Here is a 21,800-nt window from a genome sequence, read left to right as displayed (position 1 = left end):
TACAGCATTGATCCTTAAACCTTAAATACATTGTGCATTTAATATAGATCAATATAACTCTTTACAGCATGTAATTTAAATGGATATTTTCGAAGATACAACAGATTTAAAACGCAGGGACGTAGCGCTTTGATTTGTCTAATGACTGAATAACTGTGAACATTAAAAGACATTCTGTAGTATATTTAGTATCAGCATTGCACCCGTGCGTTGACGGGGCGGGTGGCTAGTATATTATATATTCCGCCTGAAAGTCAACCAGTACTAGCTCCTCGATTCATTATCATCTATATAATCTTAGGTTGAAATGTAGTATTAAAATCATAAAAAAGTTTTTAACAAAAAATATAATCAACAATATTAGAATGTTTTAGATTTAACAATACAATTAGATGTTCTCTTAAACAAATAAATGATCTTTATCAAGAAAAGGTAGAAGTATAATTATTAGATGTTATAAACATATGTATATTGTCTATACTGTATGTAAGGCATATAATTTAATACTATTTAGGTAAACTGAGATGAATTGGTAGAGGTTTGGCCCCTGATAATGATAATACGCAATTGTAATGGATCTGTTTTAAATTAATAGACATCGACACCGTTTGAACCATTACAATGAAAGACGTAGATATGTATTTTTCCATAGAAAATACTTTTATACAATCTATAGTGTAGTTATATATAGATAAAGATCAGGCAGAAGATTATCTGCCTGACTGACAATCAAGATTAAGATATCAACACTAACAACACTAAAAAATTATTCAGCTTATATATGATTTTACCCCTCTTCAGCTTTGTCTTTGAAAGCATTTGCAACTTAAACCACATTGCAGATTCGTGAAATAAGATCCAAGCCTCATTATATTAATAATTCCTTATTATAGTAAAGAACGATTTCAAGGACTGAGGAAAGATTTATATTTTTTTGTTTTTTGTTTATTTCCTTCACCTCCAAATACGAAATGAATACACAATAATTAATAACATGAAATTCAGTAAGCCCACAATCTGCGGTTAAGAGTACAGATTTTTATTCTCTAGGCCATATTTTCACCTCCATAATGTAATTTTTTTTTTATAAATATTGGACAACATCACATACATTACTCTGATCCCAATGTAAGTAGCTAAAGCACTTGTGTTATGGAAAATCAGAAGTAACGACGGTACCACAAACCCAAGACAACATTGAAAACTAATCAACTTTTTCTACATCGACTCGGCCGTGAATTGAACCCGGGACCTTGGAGTGGCGTATCCATGAAAACCGGTGTACACATTACTCGACCACAGAGGTCGTCAATTTTGGTGTACTCGCGGAACGAGGAGAGAACGAAAACACCTTTATAAATTAGAGAGCGGTTCAATGAACTTTACCTTGAAAAAAAAACTTTCAATATTAAAGAATCATACTTTAGTCTTAAAAGATTTATATTCTTTAGAAATCCTTTCCTCAAAAGTCAATGACCGAAATATTCGATATCGAAAATAATGAAGAAATAAAATTGCCTATCAATAGGATTTCCAATAATACAACATTATGTGTGCCCCGCTCTTACGATTAATGAATTCACAGCTCACAAAAGATTAAAGTGCGTGTATACATTATTTAACTGACATAAAATAAAAATAAAAATCACACGTAAAAAATCCTTATTATTATTTTATAATATTCGCGTATATTTTTTTTTTGTAAAATTAAATAATCTTGAAATTGTAAAGAATATACTAAACATTGAAACTTTTTTTTAAGGTATCAAAATTTATATTTTTTTTCTTTAGATAGTTAATTTCTTATTCTTCAATTATCTATGGACCCAGATAAACTTAACGACTAAATAAATAGTCATAAATATTGATACATAATATATAAGTAAATTATGATCGATATCATCGATTTAGTATAATAATTGAATTGACTAATTGAAATCATTTCCTATTTCCATTATATACTTCTTGTATTAAATTATGTACATAATTCTTATATCTACCAATAACCCATACACGACGATTTATAAGATGATGTAACATATTTAAAAAGATTATATTATCTTTATATATATACGTACTTAATAATGTTAAGATTATGTTATTAAATTGACATAAAACGCTCACCCTGAACTCGTGGGTCTAAAAGGAATTGAATTTAATTTTGCATAGGAATTCCTTATGGAACTTATGTTTTGAAAGTATGTATAGAAGTTCATTTTTGAAGTTAATACGTACCATAAAATCAGTGTCCAGTCTTCCGTGTAAAGTTAAAGACAGTCGGCATAGTGTTTTTGAGTTACTAATGACAAGATTTACATGCATGGAAGTTTATCCTTCTTGAAGTTCTGGAAGAATTATGTAAACTGACTTATAGGCTGTTGTTGGTAGGTGTATAAAAAAGTTCGTATTTAAAGCGATTATAAAGATTAATTTCTTAATAGGGTTAAATTTTAAGATAAAATACATTTAAAAGATAAGTCATTTCTTGCGTTGGAAACATGGAATCGGTAAATCGGTATCTATAAATACATACATTTTTGTTTAAAGTAAAATATGTTTATTAAAGCATTTAGAGAAATAAATCCTAGGCGTTTTACCATAACCTTAATTATATGGCTTGAGTTTGAGTTTAGGCATCACTCACTTGCTTTAAAACGTCATACACTACATGTAATTGTAACCTTTAAATAACGTTCGAATAACAAAGCGAAACAACGCAAAGAAATGACCGTAAAATTCCACGGACGCAAATCTGTGGAGATAGATGAAAAAAAAGAAAAAGAGCATTGGCTGGAAGAAAAATAATAATACGTACTATGTAAATATGAGCTCAATCTGTGAAGTCGTTCAGAAGCTACACGCTCGATGATAGACGTATCAGTTATACTTATATGTGATCGTTAGAAATAATGTAAATAATACTTTAATTTCAAATGTTATAACTTGACTACTTTGTAATAAAATGTTTTCGATATGTGTATAGATAAGATTAAGGTAGATATATTTTAAATATATTTTAAAAAACTTGCCCCTATGCCCAACGCACATATGGGCAAGTTATGCGAACTATATAATAATTTTATTGAGAATTAAAAGTATACAAAACAGAACCAGAAAAACCATATCAATTATATACAAAAAAAATACATTTTAATTTTTTTCAAACTAACAAAAATTAGTTAATAGTTAAATTAGTTAATAGCTTATAGTTTATTAAAGCAAGTGCATTAAAAAAATCTCATACTGCACTTTATTTTTGCCGATACAAGTAAATACAAGTACTATGTAAACAAAACAAATAACATGAAACTTAGTTTATCTTTTTTTTTAGTTGAAGTTATATTTGTAGAAGTATTTATCATTAGAGTGATTTTAAGTTAAATTAATGATGGTATAAAAACTTTTTAGCTTTGAATGGAACTCCTTTTAACGTCGACTAATAATCTTTGAGAATAAAACACCGAGTTCGATAACCTTATCTTCACAAAAATGCTTATCATTTGCCTTATCACCAATTACTTTACATGAACAACCGATACGATCTTATTACGCAAAGTAAAATGATATGCATCACAGATATAATTTAATCTAAGTAATAGAAGATAGGCCTTAAATTTAAAAGTGGGTCTACTATTACTAGTTTGCCGTTTATTTTTTTAACCAACATCAAATTACGACTCTTGATCTTTGTATTATTTTAACTGAATTCGATTTATTCTGATTATTTATATATATTTGTATATAAATGTATGTATAATAAATGTAGAGTGCGTGTATCTTGAATTACAATTGTGTTTCGATAGAATGCCACACGCCACACCGTTTTGATGCCACGCGCACCAGGCAGCCTAGATATTTTATATGAGAAAAAAATTTATGATCGACCCTTGACCTGATCGGGTAAAATTTTAAAATGACTTACCTACGATAATATTCTACTATATACTTCATGTTTATGATTGTGATTATGTACATTACATAAGTATGGTAAAAGGTGGGCGAATGGACTGCTTGATGATGATCTTGGACTGCTTGAGATGGTCACGATCGCCCATAGACATCGGCGCTGTAAGAAATACATCATTCTTTACATTGCCAATGTGCCACCATTCTTCAAAAATAAGATGTTTTGTCCCCTGTCGGTGGTGGTGGTATTATCTGGTCGATAGGTGTTACCTACCCAGAACTGGGTAGCCTAATCCAAAAAGTAACCAAATCTGGACAATATTACTTTGCGTAAAGTATTTATATCTACGGATAATTATCAGAGATAAATACAAAAGTAATATCATCAGGAAAATCAATCATTAATTATAATTAATTTTTAAATTACTGATGTAAGTCATATAATTAATAAGACACTTTCCAATTAACTGCCTACATGTTTTGGTTCTACAATAAGGAAAATATTGGATATATAATATTACCAAAATCAATAAACTTCGTGAAATAAATCAGATTAAAATCATTTCATTTCATTCAATTTCACATTTCATTTCACAAAGTTCGTAACCTAGCTGTAAACGTAAAACAGGATATAAACTTTTTAAATTAAAAAATATAATAAGGATGTCGACTAGAATCAGTAATCATTTCGAAAATCTTCAGAATACTAGACAACTTGACAAAGTTCAGTGAAAACACATCAATTTTACCGGAAATTAACATTTACCGATAAAGGAGAAAGGGAATGTCATTGACCTTTAAGAAATATTCGACTGAAACATCAAAACAATAAAATTGTTCAATCGTATCATTGAATGTGAAGGTTTAATTATGCGCTAGATCCTTAGAACATTTATTAAAAATAATAATCCGTAAAGAGGTTCTGGTTTTCATTCCATTCCATTTATTTAAATGTATAATTATTTTTTTTTTTTTATAAAAACAGCGTAACCATGCGTACATCCATATGTACCTTCGTACTCGCGTTAAGTAATGTCATTTCTTAAAATATATTATGATTAAACTATAATGTGTGTCTATTTGCATATTGCCTCCATACCATGATCATATCTTTGTTTTTTATATTTACTGCTAGATTACGCCTACTAGACTTCTCCTGTCTCGAACCCTCGGGACTTTCGGGTCGAGACTCGAGACGAGACAAGATTGTCGAAATTGTTGTCGAAACCGACATCTGTTGAAAACGAGAGAGTTTTCCCTTGTCTGGTGGCTTTATATCAAAAATCAGAAACAGATTGTGGGACAAAGTTGTTGACGCTCTACTTTTTTTTAAAGCCTGTTCTATTAAATCATCAAAGAAGTATATTGCGTTTATTTAAAAGTCTGATTTTTAAAACTGTCTTAGGATTAAATTTAGATGATTTGATTCTGAATTCAATCTGTGATTATGACAATTAACAATGTTATGATTATGAACAATGTTTAATTACTAGAATTACTAGATAATGGTAAAGTTATTAAAAATCAGTATGATTTTTATGGTCTGTTAATGTTAATTTGTGTGTAATTAAAAAAAAAAATCACAGCAATAAATGAAATTAACGTTAAAGTTATAAAGAATTAATTTTCTCTTTGATAAATGTTGATTCTTACAAAAAAATATGTTTTTCAATACGTTTCTCTAGAAATTAACTGGATTAAAATTCTACAAAAAAGGATTACACCTCTTAAAAGTCTAGAAGTCCCAGGAATTTCCGTGACTCTTATTTTAGACTTCCCAAAGTCTATTTGCTACCGAGGAGTGTTGCATAGCAAAACTTCTATTAATTATAAATTACTTACCACGTGAAGTACCTAACTTGTTACCGGAATAGATACCGGTATTATCCGCCACTGCCGCATAATTCAGGGCCCACGCTTATCTCGTATCGTTATAATTAAAATTGTCCTTAGAAAACAAAAAGTCTTTGTCTGCTTTGTTCACTTCATAGTATAATCCAAGTGTTCTATGTACAGCTACGACTTTTTGACTTTTGACGCAATGAAAACATATTTTCTAATATTTGGCCTTTATGACCTTCATCTATGTGCCTATTTGCTACGAAAGTATAGATGACGTATACGATTAGTCATTACTATATCAAAATAAAAGCACGTGTTTTTTAATATTACTCTAATAAAATTGTCGATTCTTTCCAACCACGTGTTGTATTAATGTGGACACTGGACAAAACGCGTGTTTTATAACGTCTATGCTTTGGAGTTGTAACGCATATCTTCTGACCATTTCTGCAGATGACAGGGGATTTGCACGTTTTTCTCGCACAATATTTTTTTCAGATTTAACGAAAACGATGCTTATATATTGATAAAAACTAACAAGAAGATAAATAAGTGCTTGCCGCTTACAGCTTCATGGCCCAGATGACATCGTTACTCCGACTGACTACAATATTACCCAATAATTCCATATAACTAGCACTAGCTGTATCTAAGGAAGATGTATGATCTAGCAAAATGTATTTAGTAAACGCGTCTATAATAACCGAACCGATATTCCTTCTCTCTTTTCACATAGTTTCCTAGTAAAGTCTATATGAATTGTATGCTACTGTACTGACAACTTTGGGATGGAATTTAACTGTAGTTATTGTGCCCTTGTACTGGTTAATAAATTGGTTAAATGTTGTTACTAGTTGTGAAAGTGATTAATCAATGTCCAAATTAAGGAACGAGGAACAACTGGTAGCCATGAAACTATCTTGTTTCTTACCATCTTCCTATAAAATATGCGGTTTCTTACATCATATATTAGACCTCCTGCAAGAAAATCGTTATAATTGTACTTGATAATTAGATTAAATTATTGCAGCTGGCTTCTGTTCTACATATTAGCTTATATTGTTCTACATAGCTTTGGTGCAGTTGCAGTGCAGCAAAAAAGTTCATGGCCCTGGCGTAGAGGAAGCTCGGGATGAAGAATCTGAATTATTAGAGCTTGGCAAGGGATTTGTAGAAAAGTAATCTGCGTGTTCCTTGTAAAAACGCCTACCAGTGATGAATGCGTGGGTTAAGATCAATCTTTGATTATGATGGTTGTGTATTGCCGATGTAAGAAATGGTTATATATTTTTTACTATGCCAGTGTCTATACGTGTGGTGACGATTTACCAGCAGGCTACCTATTTCCGCGGGCTCACAACATAATACAATTTATAACGTCGTATGATTCCGAATTCAATCCCAGGCAAGCAGGATTATCATGTGCTTAGTTTATGTTTATAATTCTTCTCGTACACGACGTTAAAGTGTCTGCAAGTCTTGCAAGTGTCTAATTTCAAATTTTGAAATTTTACCACGCGTGTATCCACAATCTCCAAAATGTCTCCTCAAATGGAGAGGAGGCCTATTGACATCAAAAAGACGTCTCGTTTCGCTCTACCAGGAATTTGTAATCGCTTTTGTTTGCACTGTAACGTACCGTGGACTTTTTTCATTGAACTTACTGGAGGCTCAATAAAGTGCAAAATTTTAAAAAGCCTCATTGAATTGATAAAACAAACTAGGGTCATAAGTACTACGAACTTGTGATCTCTCATGTGTATACAACAGGTACACAAATACGGGATCAATGCCCGCATCTCGTACTTAATTATATGACTTTGCTTTACACTATACTATTAAACTTTTCCCATCATCAAACAGTCCTTTAGTGTAAATTGCTATCTAAACGACATATGGTCCCCAATGGAATTATCATCAGACGTATTTCCGTATTCAAACTTTTAACGCTGATATGTTTGATGTATCCGTCAGATTCCATACGAAGCAATGTTTTGTTGTGAAATGTCTATTGACGCCCCTTAGTGGTAAGACTAACTCATATACCGTGATGCTAAATAACATGACGCCTCTATATCTCTCTTATACGCTCTCCGCCAATTGATAAATAAAACGGCCTATAAAAACATGAGAATTGGTGCGCTAGAGAGGAGACAAAGACCTTCTCTACAGGAATTTGGGACATTATTGTACCATGCAATAGACAAGAAGCAATTTTAGTAAATATTTCATTTCACAATAGAACATGAAGATAAACAAGTTTTCGAGGGAAGTAAGAACTTTTTTAATAAATCGCTCTCTTTTATTTTTTTTAATCAAAATATAGAACACGTATATGGCCAAACAGAATTTCTTATCTACTATTACGATTGGTCATTTGATCCTAAAGCATGTAACATCTTTATGATATGAGGTAACATAAGTATATAAATAAAAAATATATATATATATTAGAAGTTATTATGTTTACATTGATTGTTTATCCATATGCTAACTCAAACACAACTATGGGTTGTATAAGTTTTAAACATAAACTATCAATAAGTTTAAATACCTCAACTCGACAAAGCTAGATCATGCAATTCAGCCGCGAGCTATTGACTTAGAAATTCATAATAATAATCATAAATATGAGTACTCAGTAGCTTGGAAATATTGTACTTACTGAAGTTACTAAATTATATTATAATAAAAAATATTCCAAGATATAACCTTACTTGAACTCTTGTCCTATATATCAACAGATCGATATAAGTATATTGGTTTTTATTGGCCGTGCTATATATACATTACAATTTAAGAATTTTTTATTAGAAGTGATTTTGATAATCTGCAAATTGATTCTAATTAGAAAAGGCTGATGTTATATTTCAGTGTACCTTGTATCTCGTTTTAAATAAGGTATTCTAAATTCATATAAGAAATTAATTTATTTAAGAGCGCTTATTCCATTATTGACTTGTGTGCGTATTTACTATACGGACATATGAACAATACGGGTGTTCAAAGCAAACCTTGCTTGCCTTGCTGAGCACACCAAATTTTTTTATGCTAATTTGTCTTTACCTTCCTTGAAACATCAACGCCAATTTGGTGTGGAAATTGACCAGGTTTAGCCGGCCCCAGTCTAAGACTTTGTTTAATAAAGACTCGAGTTCAGACACTGGTTTTTTCATGTTTTAGTCGACGTTTTCTCGAGAAATATTAGCACAGCCGTTGTATAAGGTGTCTACGGCGCTGTCGTCTATATAGCAGTGAATGTTCACGATTTGGAACAAGTCATTGATAGGAAGAAGAAACAATCATTTTCAATGTTTATACCATATATTTATCATAACATTCTGTAAACCATCTGCATCATTTTTTTAGTATTTACAACAGCGTTCAAATAACACTTAAATGTATACATTTTGAAAACATGTATTTTTAACAAATAATTTGTCAAATATCAGTAACCATTACTTACGATTTTTTCAATAGATTTATCATTAAGAGACTAAACTTTTGTACAGAACAGTATTTTGTTTAAGTATCTTGTAGAAATAATAAGATTTAGAATGTAAGCATTAAAAACGGTTTATTAAAAACAAGTGCAAGTGACAAAACATTTTGACAGACACCAGGAAAAGTTAAGGGATAACAAACAGTATTTAAGCCATTAGGCGTTGTTTAACTTCTTCCAACATCCTCTCTTAAACATAAGCCCATATTGGAGGCACAGAAAACCAATTTTGAGTGCGTCGTGGCTTTCGTTAGGGCATTTGCGACCATCACATCCGTGTGAACGTAAATGGCCCCACCAAGCACTTTGTCACGAACAAAATTATGCCTCACATCAATGTGCTTCGTCCTGGAATGAAAACCATCAGAATCTGAAAGTTTGATAGAACTTTGATTATCACTGTAAATAACCATGGCTTAATTCTTCAATTGTGGCCAAAAACTTTCTTGAAGTTGCTTTAGCCATAAGACTTCTTGTACGCAAGACGACAAAGACATATATTCCGCCTCGGTCGTAGACAGGGCAACTGTAGGCTGCCGCTTCGAATTCCAGCTGATTATTCCTCCCTAAAACAGGAATGTGTCGCCAGTGCAGGAACGTCGATCATCCCCTGAGCTCGCCCAGTCTGCGTCACAATATCCATGAGTCATTTTTTCTGCTGGTGTTTGCTTATAAGTCAGTCTATAATCTTGAGTCCCCTTCAAGTAGCGCATGACACGTTTCAAAGCAAGCCAATGTTGCATTTCAGGCTTGTTATTATATTTGCTTAACATATTAATAACAAAGCTAATGTCTGGTCTTGTTACTTGTGAAACGTACAATAAACATCCAATTATCTCTTGATAAGGAATATCAGTTAATATTTTAATGTCATCAGAATTTTCTTTCTCATAAAACTTTGTATTTACATCCATTGGAGTCTTGACAGTCTTACAATCCGACATACCATATTTTTGTAATACTTCCATTATATATTTTCTTTGATCTTAGTATATTATTCCATTCTTTCTGTCTCGTTCTATATATATTCCAATGCAGTAACATAAGTCTCCAAGATCTTTCATTTTAAACTTTTAATGCAGTTCTGCCTTTATATGACTTTTCATATATTGATTGTTTGTAAATATTAATATATCGTCTACATAAAAAACATGTTTCTATCATCCTCAATCTTGTAATACACCTTGTGATCTCTTTCAGCGTAGAATCAAGCTTCTTTTCAAAAATAACAAAAATTTCTTGAGTTTACATACTTTCTCATTACTCTCATATAGAGGTTTCTGCTTCATATAAATGGAGATTTATTACTTCTATGTCGCCTTGCAGAAAAGCTGATACTGCATCTATTTGACATATATCCAAATCATATTTTACAGCCAAAGCTAACAAGTATCTTAGAGATGCAAGTCTCACAACAGGTGAAAAACTTTCAGTGTAATCGATACCAGCCCTTTGTGAACATCCTTGAATCACTAGAAGTACTTTATACTTAACTATTTCTCCATTTTTATGTATTTTTACCTTGTAAACCCACATGCATGTATGGCACGTTTGTTAGCTGGTAGAGTAGTCATTTCCCTAGTATTATTTTCAAGTAAGGACTTGTATTCTTCATCCATTGCTACTTTCCATTGTCTTGCCTGTTTGGACCTGATAATGCTACTTCAACAGTTATTGAATCTGGAACTCCCATAAAACCCATGAAATTATTATGTCTTCCTTGTTTTTACTCTGATGTGATCTCAATGTAATTCTACTTGGTATATGTATATTCATCATGACAATCAGCATAATCATCTGCATGAGGATAATAAGTCTCATCAGTTTGTCTATTCGATCAGATGAATTCTCATTACTTGAAGATGTCAATGTATCATTTTATGAGCTTTCATTGATACCTGTTACTTCTGTCTGATTCTGTGAGTCTAAACAATCAACCTCTGTACTACTTAGAGGAAGTGTAATCTTCTGTGGTACTGAGACAGTTTCCGGAACAATATTTTCCAAAACATTACAATTTTCAATAAATATCACATCTCAACTAATTACAATATTTTTACTAACTTTATCATAGAGCCCGAATCCCTTCGTATTCTCACAGTATCCTACAAAGATTAGTTCACGTGATTTGCTATCCCACTTACGACGATTCTGCTTAGGAACATGTACCTTGACCTTAGAGTCAAATATCTTTAAATGAGAAATGTGTGGTTTTTTTCCAGTCCAATTCAGTACACGTGATGGGGATCTGATTATGATATATGCAGCAGTGGCAGCGGCAGAGGCCTGCCCAGAATGATTTTTGCAGTTTTGCTTCAAACAACGTGCACTTTGCACGTTCTACCAGTGTCCGATTCATCCTCTCTGCTACACCATTTCGCCCCCGGCGTTTATGGAGTGCTGGTCTGATGTTTAATTCCAGAAGCTAACAGAAAATCAGAAAAATCATTATTACAGAACTCTTTTCCGGTGTCACTTAACTTAATAATTTTATTTTCCTTTCTAGCTCATTCTTCATTTTTCATCTTTAATTTTTTTAAACACTGATGTAATATCCAATTTCTTCTTTAGAAAATAAACATATACTTTTCGAGAGTAATCATCTATGAAAGTTATGAAGTACTTCCCTCCACCTAAAGAAGGAATCTTCATCGGACCACACAGATCAGTATGAATAATATCAAGTAATGCATTTGCTCTAGAACCCGAATTTGGAAATGATAATCGTGTTTGTTTTGCTTCGCAAATTATTTATGGTATGTTTATTTAATTCCTTACCAGTAATAATTTTAGTACCTCTTTACATCGTTTTAAGAAATATTAACCATTCCCATCAAAAATGCGCCGCCAACCTTGGGAACTAAGATGTTATGTCCCTTGTGCCTGTAGTGAAACTGCCTCGTTCACCCTTCAAACCGTAACACAACAATACTGAGTACTGCAGTTTGTCGGTAGAATATCTGATGAGGGCGTGGTGCCTACCTACCCAGACGGGCTTGCACAAAGCCCTACCACCAATAAATTACTATTTTATTATTTATCATATACAATTTCGGAATAGTATGCAATTGAACATTTTTTTATTACATTGTATCTATCGTAACACAATTTTATTTCTGAAAAATGATTTTAATCAATTAGCTAGCAATAAACTAATTGCTTAAATTAATTTTCATAAATAAAATTGTGCAATGGGAAAATGTTAATAGTATAATCGCCTCACTTCTGAAAACTTCAATCCTTGATCGAGATTTTCGCTGCTTGTAAATTAATTTTAATAGTTATATTTTTGTAGAATAAATTGACTTGACTTTTGACTTTGACTCAAATCACTCTGATAGACGACGAATGCAATAACAGTTGATCTAAGAACCTCAATTATTATTTTGAATGACAATATAGGTACTTAAAATAATAACTCTAGACAATTGTAGCGCGTTTTGTATAACCAACGCCATTTATTGACAACAAAATAAAGTAACTATTTTATTAACATAATATAAACATGCGACCAAATATGCTATTTCAGTTGATAAATTAGTCAAACTACTTGAAAAATATTGTATTCTTTCTTAGCATATATTTTTACCAACTTTTTTCTATCATATGCTGAGGTTGATGTTAAATTTGTATGCTGTATTTGCAATTCTTACCAATGATCTAACAACATTAACATTAACTAGCCTAGTTTCTAAAAAAGCATTTGTTACAATATTTCAATTTGTGTAGAAACATCTATTTGTGTTCTTTGTAATGATTCCATTTTATTTAAAGTGATATTCACTAAACAACTAATCAGTTTACACGAAAAATAATGTTCACAATATATGAAGTATTTTTAATACAATGACAATTTGACGTAGCAGTTAAAAGTTTGACGTAGCAGTGAGCCGAGATGGCCCAGTGGTTAGAACGCGTGCATCTTAACCGATGATTTCGGGTTCAAACCCAGGCAGGCACCACTGAAATTTCATGTGCTTAATTTGTGTTTATAATTCATCTCGTGCTTGGCGGTGAAGGAAAACATCGTGAGGAAACCTGCATGCGTCTAATTTCAACGAAATTCTGCCACATGTGTATTCCGCCAACTCGCATTGGAGCAGCGTGGTGGAATATGCTCCAAACCTTCTAATGTAATGTATTTTTAAATTTTACAAGTCCAAATATTACTGAAGTGTATATATCACTTTTCTCACATTGTCTTGCTTATTCTACTATTATATACCCTATTCAAGTAGCTTGATGTTTTTGACAGACGGGCTAGTGATGAGAAACAGAAAATTTAACATATATAAGAGCCGATGTAACGATGGAATGCGTAATTCAAATAAAAAGAGTTATACCAGCGAAAGAGACCCCAACCACTAGTCAAAGAGACCCCAACCAAAAGGACCCCCGTTCGTAACAATAACTTAACAATGATCTTTAATAAGGATTTTTGTAACCGATATTTGTAGCAGTTACTGCCTGTTATTCGCGTCCCTACCGTCCGACCGATGTAACATTGTTCAAGCGTCTATTATTTTCTGTGTGTCTATTTAAACTATACTTTGAAGCAATAATAGATAATAGAAAAAGTCTTAAAATTTTCGGATAACGCTTGAATCTTTAGGAACTTTTATAGTATTTTTTTTAATAATTTTTAAAATAATTAAATTAAGAAAATAATATGTTCGTCACTGCAAAGTTACGTCGAACAGAAAAAAATACATCTGTCAAAAAGATCAAGCTATCATGTACAGCGTATACATAATATTACCACCAGTTCGTTAGTAAATTATTTGTCAAATTTGTTTTGTTTTATTGTGGCATTTTCAACAGTAAAACCACTAATTAAACTTCACTACAGAACAGTCACTAGTCACTTTAACTCAATACCATACCATATTATACAGATAATGGAACTTTAACAGTACCGTTATCGTAAACACTGCGCGTCATTTGTCATGACACTATTACTATTACCAAACTTGCGACCCGACTCGCGTTTACACTATTATATTATCCGGCTCGAAGGACCAATATTAGACGACGAATGAAACGAACTATTGATCCAGGAAACTCAATTTTTATTTTGATTAACGGTAATGACGGACTTAAAATAATAACTTTAGAATGAATAACGCAATCTATTAACAACATAAGAAAGTATTTATTTATATTGTATAAAAGTATTTCAAATAAAATATTATTTTATTTCATAATATTATATTCTAAACTATTAAATATATGGAAGTCACACTTTTTAAACTTTATTAAACTTTACTTTTTTTGCAAACACGCAATTGATTATAATATATTATTTATATTAATTTTTATATGAAACTGTTCCTTTGGGTTCGAAGAAATAGCATTGATGGTACGCACTTCCGAGGACACCCGTAAAACGTGGTTCGTAATTGTAAATTAAGTAACGATTTTCTTCGGCGGCGCTGGCGAAAGAATGTTGACTTTTTCTACATTCCTGGACGAAGAAGTCCATAAAGTAACGGTTGGCTTTCACAGCCTCGTACGAATGCGGATATTTCTTCGAGAGTTTCCATTCAAACGCACTCTTCTCTGGGTGGAACTGCACCCCGTAAAATGGATATCTATAAGAAATAAATATTGTTTAATTATATGTTTGTTTATTTCCATGTATTAATGATATGGTGACTGGTCACCTTCGACTATAGAGAATAGCACTGTATCGCCTTGTTTAGACTAAGCTAGTATTTTAGTCGAGTGACGGGAGAGTGAGCGAGTAGTTTAGTATCTAAAGAGATCTGTACATTTTGTCGAGTCGATCAATTTCGTCCATCGGCAAAACATGTCTGAACATGAAAGGATCAGATAATATAAATATAACAAAGAAAATCCATGAGACCGATTTTCTTATATCTCGCTTTGCGTTTATTCGATTCGTTTTGACTTCAGAATAGTTAGTAGGAAATTGAGAAACATTTTACACTTAGATTTTGGGTTGGATTTAGAAAAAATACTAGGAAAATTAATAGGTCAAATCACTCCTATCGATTGGTTACCTAACAATAATTATTTGTCATTGCCTCATAAACTCACTTCATTTTTATAAGTATTGTAAAAACCCCTGCAAAAGGCTGAAGTCATAAGCAAATTGAATAGCACAATTTTGTTGCATATATTTTTTATCAACGCAGACTGACTAGATTTTTATTTTGCTTTTTAAAACGTCAACAATCGAACAATCTCGTTGTTCCAGAAATGTACATACTCTATGTATATTATATTAAATCAAAAAAATATATAAAAGGACTTTGTGCAAGATGTCTGGGCAGATACTATCCACTCACCAAGGGGTGTTGTGTCATATTTGGCGGTAGAATAAGGATTCCACCGTCAACTGCAACAGAACAATATTTTGTATACTTCTTATATCACGGACTATAAATTATAACTATACCTCCTGTGTTCGATGCTCGCGATGAATTCGACTTTGTAGTCGTCATTGCTGTGAGCAGTCACCCGCCAATCATTGGTAAGGTTGTGAGATTTTAAGTTCTAAGGAAGAAAATATCACAAATCAATAACGTTACTACTTCATAATTTGTACAAATAAATATTTAAAAAATTTGGTAACCGCTACACTCGACTTAATATAGACATGACGTTTTCAATCAATTTGGTTTTTGTTCTAAATTTACAAAAAAATATATTTAAATTAATCGTATTAACGAATAATATCTCGCTGTTATGTAAATTCCTTGACCCTAGAAACCCACGCAAATTCAATCGTCAGCCGTACGAAATCAAGCAATAGTATGATTACAAGATAAAAAAATTGTAACATTTTCTAAACTCACTTCGTCGACTATGCAAAACTGATGAGCATTCACGGTGACATCTTTGGTTTTCAATATATTAATTATATCAATTGGAGTTTCCTTGAACATTTTGCTACTACGGTAGTCTGGAAAAAATATACATATTGTATAAATTTAAGGTACAGATATTTATAAATAAACAAATAAAAACTAATATGTTTTTTTGCAAAAAATGTAAGGAATGATTAAACATTACAGGACCAAATGTGAGTAAAATTAAATCCACAACTTGCACCTACTTTTTTATGTATTAGGCAGCCGAATGGACAAATAGGTAACTTGATAGCAAGTGCTCACCAACGCCCATAGGCGTTAGAAATATGAACTATTTGTTACATAACTGTTTAATTATCAATTTAGAGTTCTTAATCTTGTTTGGTACTATTTATAAAGTATAAATAGTACTGATTATTACCAAAGAATCCGTTGGCATAGAATCTACTCTAAGCTCTAAGCCTTCTGGCGTACGGTCAAATGTCTAATCAAAGACAATGTGATTTAGACATAGACTATTTATACTGCTCTTTACTTACATGTAATATTCCTAACAGCAACCTTGGACGCTAAGATGTTATGTACCCTTTGCCTGGAGTTACGTATTACGATGACGTCACAATAGCAAGAATGCAAAAAAAATTCACGCATGTACCAATTATTATTATAGAAAGTTTAGAATCGATCAGATGAACAATGGTTGCGCATAGAGTGTGCAAAAAAGGGTTTTTATGCATAGCGTCATCAACCGAGTAAATAAGAATCGCCATATAGAATTTCTATATCGAAGGACAAACATATATAAAACATTTATTTAAAAACTTCAGTGGGCTTGAAACCTTCTAGTGCAAACGCAAAACAGGTTTGCCAGTTACAATATAATCGGATGACGTGTTAAGTTAGGAACGCATAGAAAACATTATTTGTTTATTTATAGATATATGATCTGATGATAAAGGTACATTAAAACATTCGAATAGATAACAATAAATCTGATTACGTATCTCTGAGTTTTAATAAGTAGGTTTATTATTTCCAGCTTATAATGATCATGGTTAGACTAAGTAATGAGTAAATACATGGTAGTCGGAATAGAATTCATCTCTTTAATTTATTCTCATAATTTATACAACAGACAATTAAAAAAAATACTTACCCTGCGTAAAATTAAGTGGAAGATTACTATGGGAATAACATCTTATTCTATTTTCGATTTCACCTCGTCCTGAAGCTAAAATAATAAGCAACTCGAAGCCCAAACATGTTCCGAATATCGGAAAATAATCTCCATTGTGGTTCAATTCCTTTGCGATTTCGTAAATATGCTGACCAGCGTCAGCAAAGCCGTTTGATTGATTGAAGAATGTTGCTCCACCTGGCAAGAATACCCTGAAAATTATTAGTAAAATCAGAATTTATATTTTTTTTAAATCCAAATATAGATTTTTACAATACATTTTACGATTTTTACTATAATATGTAAGCCGCCTAAGGTGGTGACATAAATTGGGCATGTATGCCACCATGTATAACATAAATTGGAGAAATATTTAGTTTCTATAATTTCAGTAACAATACTTTTTAAAACCTAAACAAATAAATATTTGGCTTGGTTAGGGGCCTCTATCCCATGCGACAGTTGCCTACACTGCCTAATAAATCAGCCCTAAGGCAGTTATAACACCTAATTAGAACTTTAATAGCAATATACTTATGGAATTTGCAAACACATAAAAATATGACCTTGGGAAATGCAGGAGTAAACGTTTCATTTGATACACACAATTTAGATAAATTTGATAAAGTAATAGGACAAGGGGAAATAGGGGAGAAAATGTGCAGTTAGCCGCTATAAAGAACGCTTAATATTTCTGACTTTTCATTTAACTTGTATTTTATAAATATAAAATTCAAATTAAATTTCATTATACTTGTATTTATAAGATTTGATCAACAATTTTAGAAGGATCTTGATTCATATATTATGAAACGAAAACTTTAATTGATTAGTATATAAATATCGAATAAATACAATACAATGACGCAGTAAACTATTTATCTTACAATAGTTTAGAATATGTCGTCCTTTTGTAGGCACCCTAGGCCTAAACAAAAATAGATTTTTAATTATTCATTCATAGAGGAAGATCGACTCGTATGCTGTAACGGCAAACAGCAATATGCTGTAATATTAATGGTCAAACGAACTTACCTGTAAGTGAAGTTCGAATACAATTATGTGAGCAGCTTCATTCGAAGCGATTTACAATCACATAATGAGTCCGAGAGAGATTAGACCGATCCGTCAGGTAGAGGGGCACGCAAAAAAAAAATACAAAAGTACCCTCTAAAATCCGTGCAAGGCTGATACGTGGGAACGCATCTACAATATGGTAAAAGTAAATCGCAAAGAATGAAGCTGCAAAACATAATTATATACTTTGTTGCTATATTTTATACTAATAATAATTATTATTTATCTTTAACGAAATTCTGTTTTTATTAATATCGGTTTACTAGTATATATTGATTCAAAAGCCCTCAATTTAGATGTCAGCATATGCGCTGCGTGTCCCGCGACGAATATATGTTAGACACGATAATTCATAATAGATTCAACAACTCATAAAAAAAAGGTTATGACAGTTGTCGTTAATAAATGAAACATAATTCTACCCTACTTTTTAATAAAAGTTAAATTATTTCAAACATATAATTAACTATCTCCTGCGGCTACGTTCCTGTTATTTTCCATCAATAATGTACATTAGTACCAAATATTATTACGACCACTTCAGTATTTTCAGTAGTGTTAGCTCACCACAAACAAACAGAAAGCGTTGAAAGTAACACGTTTTTAATATATTAGCGACCCGCCCCGTGTTCGCACGGGTGCAATCCTGTTACTAAATATACTACAAAATGTCTTACAAAATTCACAGTTTTTCAGTCATTAGACAATAAAAACCGCTATGTCCCTGCGTTTTAAATCTGTAATATCTTCAGAAACATTCATTTAAATTTTATGCTGTAAAGGACCATATTCAATAATGTATTTAATGTACTTAATTGGATAAGGATTAATGCTGTATTGCTTTAAATCGCTTCGAAAATAAGCCATTATTTCTCGTAAAAGATAAAATATGATTGTTGTGAGCTATCCCTAAAAGATAGACATAATATCCCGTTGCGGTCTTTTTTGAAGACCCTTTTAAGGTGTAAAATACTGTAGGACATTATTTTGATCTATCTCGTAGGGTTCAGCCAGCGTTTCCAGTTTAAGCGCAAAAAAATATTTACGACATCACTTAAGAAACCTCTGAAATAATCAGTGTTTCTCTACTATATTGTGCATGTATTATACATATAAACATTCCTCTTGAATCAGTCTATCTATTAAAAACAGACAGCGGTAAACGAGTTTGTTTTATACTATGTAGTGATACATAGGTATTATAATACAGACGATCAAAAGTAATTCAAATAGAGTTCAAAATTATACCCATTAATCTTCTTCATAAGTTCTTCATAGTAGCCACGATCTTTGCCAATCCTGAAATTACAAACGAAAAATAAAAAAAACAATTGCTTTTTAATAAAAACAATCAGTATTCATTTTGATATGTAACATTACGACATACGCATACATTGTATCCTGTCCTGTTACAATTATCTATTCACATTTGCTAAGAACAGATTTTTGATTTATATTGTAATCATTGTGGTAAGTATATGAAGCAATCACAGATATGAGAAGAAAAAACAATAAACTGCAGTCTCGCTAATCCAGACCTCGTTTGTCCGGACAATCCGGACATGCATGCTTGTTAATCAGAGGAGAATTAATTAAACCAAGCAAATATCAATATTCAGTTTCTTAATATCTGTGTTTTGTTTATGTAACATTTTCTCAGTTCGTGGCTTAAAAAATTCAAATAAACAATACTTAAGAGAAATATACTTAACAGCTTATATTGAACGTATTTAAAAAAATAACATATTTAAGCGGACGTGCATACGGACAACTTGATGGTAAGTGGGCACCACTGCCTGAGACTACCGTAGGAAATGTAAACCACTTAAGTGGAAAAAAATTTTTATGTCTCTTGTCGCATTTGGCTGCAGTTACACTGGCTCACTCATCCTTCACGGTTTGAATACACCAATACTAAGTATTGATATTTGGAGGCCTACTTAAATAAAGTGAACATATTTTTATTGATATAGATTTATTATTAATTAATATTTTAGCTTAATGACTAGATTTTTATACTAAATTATAAGATTATATTAAGGATTGATTCGGTTTAACTAGATTAGGTTCTGTACATAATATATAAATATATAAATAATATTCACTTACAAGATTGGCACAACTCTAGCACCCGCTGATTCAATATCCTTAACATAAGAAGATGCTATGTAGCTCGTATAATTTTCCTTAGGATATTTCGAGTGTAAATAAAACGATTGTTCTTGGGACAATACACCAATAATCGGTCGATCGTTGAGCACATTGCTTTCCACATAAAAGGTGCGGGTGGCACATTTGCAATAATACAAGAAATACGCTGCGAGAATGATTATTACCCCTTTCATGGTTATCAATTGATACCAAATATTCAATGAAAAACAGCAATCTACGAAATTTATACAAATTATTATCTTAACTTATCAGCTCTACATCTACGAGTTATCAAGTCACGACTTTTTTTTTAAACCTACTTACACTTTTCTTTTCAGTTCAATTTACATATTTTAACATTATTTTAATGTTTTAACATCAAAATTATAAAACACTAACCATAACAACTCATTTACATATTAGTCTATTTTAGTGTTGCTCGTGTTGTTCAGCATTCAGCTACTTCAGTGGCTAAAAATAAAATTATTGTGAAGTTGATTAGTCGAATGTTGCATAATTTAATGAATATTTATGTCTCAAAGTATACTCAACAGATGAAATACTGTTTAATTGATTGATATTTATTCTAAATAAGAGTAATAACATTCAGATATATATTCAGATGAGGTATACTAAAATCTTTTGTACTAATCCGAGGTCCTACAACTACTATTCTTGAAAAAATTTTTGACATACCTTTAATGTATTGCTTTATTCTTAAAATTGAATTATTAACACTGCAATGTTTTCACAACTTTTCTATGTTTTATGTAAAATAGGATTTAAATTACTAGTATAATGATAAAAAACATATATTATGTTTAATCCTGAGCTGAACATATGCCACATTTCAATAATATATTTCAATAATATTGAATAGTATGAAGTGCGCATGCGTATTTATTTTTGAACAAACAAAGCATAATAGCAAAATGGTATGTATTTTTATATATCATTATTATTAATGAGTTATCAAAGTTCAAAAAAGCAGAAACGGTAAAAGTAGTCCTTCCCTATTTATTTATTTTAAATAAAGTTTAAGAGTTCATTATTCGATTTATTTAAACAGGCAATATTTTACCGCACTATGTTAAATAAATTTCTCATTTAAAGATTATCATAATGGTAGATATACCGTTTTCACTAATAGCAACGTGTATATGTTTCTTATAAATTTTTTTAAGATATAGAAACAGAAATGAAATTATTTTGTTTTGAATGATATGTACATATATTTTTTTTCCGTTGGTCATAATATGTATGTAATAGTAAAAAAAATAATAATGATTAGTACATAAACAAGCAATTT

General features: G+C 31.4%; 2 protein-coding genes across 4 annotated transcripts; both read right to left on the bottom strand.

The window, feature by feature from the left end:
- Nucleotides 1-9,816: 9,816 nt before the first annotated feature.
- LOC125069536 (secreted RxLR effector protein 161-like) lies at nucleotides 9,817-10,218 on the bottom strand. Its single transcript, XM_047679056.1, has one exon. The coding sequence runs from the start codon at nucleotides 10,216-10,218 to the stop codon at nucleotides 9,817-9,819; it is 402 nt and encodes a 133-aa protein (XP_047535012.1).
- Nucleotides 10,219-14,474: 4,256 nt separating this feature from the next.
- Nucleotides 14,475-21,340, bottom strand: LOC125069457 (gamma-glutamyl hydrolase A-like). 3 transcript variants are annotated; one of them, XM_047678957.1, is made up of 8 exons: nucleotides 21,188-21,340; nucleotides 20,891-20,962; nucleotides 20,450-20,726; nucleotides 19,589-19,639; nucleotides 17,243-17,475; nucleotides 16,072-16,178; nucleotides 15,672-15,769; nucleotides 14,475-14,841 (listed from the first exon to the last, which is right to left on the bottom strand). In XM_047678957.1, the coding sequence occupies exons 2-8, from the start codon at nucleotides 20,901-20,903 to the stop codon at nucleotides 14,559-14,561; spliced, it is 1,062 nt and encodes a 353-aa protein (XP_047534913.1). In that variant the 5' UTR covers nucleotides 20,904-20,962; nucleotides 21,188-21,340; the 3' UTR covers nucleotides 14,475-14,558. The 3 variants fall into 3 exon arrangements, with proteins under 3 accessions (XP_047534913.1, XP_047534915.1, XP_047534914.1); XM_047678959.1 differs by lacking the exon at nucleotides 21,188-21,340 and having other exon boundaries at nucleotides 20,816-20,947; XM_047678958.1 differs by lacking the exons at nucleotides 20,891-20,962; nucleotides 21,188-21,340 and adding an exon at nucleotides 20,812-20,854.
- Between the last annotated feature and the right edge of the window lie 460 nt (nucleotides 21,341-21,800).

Source organism: Vanessa atalanta, chromosome 15 (genome assembly GCF_905147765.1).
Source record: "Vanessa atalanta chromosome 15, ilVanAtal1.2, whole genome shotgun sequence".
NCBI classification, from domain to species: Eukaryota; Metazoa; Arthropoda; class Insecta; order Lepidoptera; family Nymphalidae; genus Vanessa; species Vanessa atalanta.
The sequence above is the reverse complement of the archived record's forward strand: the minus strand, read 5'-3'. Positions and strand labels throughout refer to the sequence as shown.

Coding starts and splice junctions, on each gene's coding strand:
- LOC125069536 (XM_047679056.1), bottom strand. CDS start 10,218: ATGGAAGTATTACAAAAATATGGTATGTCGGATTGTAAGACTGTCAAG.
- LOC125069457 (XM_047678957.1), bottom strand. Junction 17,476..19,588: donor CTTATGAAGAAGATTAATGG/GTATAATTTTGA, acceptor AATAATTTTCAG/GGTATTCTTGCCAGGTGGAG. Junction 15,770..16,071: donor AGTTTTGCATAGTCGACGAA/GTGAGTTTAGAA, acceptor TTTCTTCCTTAG/AACTTAAAATCTCACAACCT.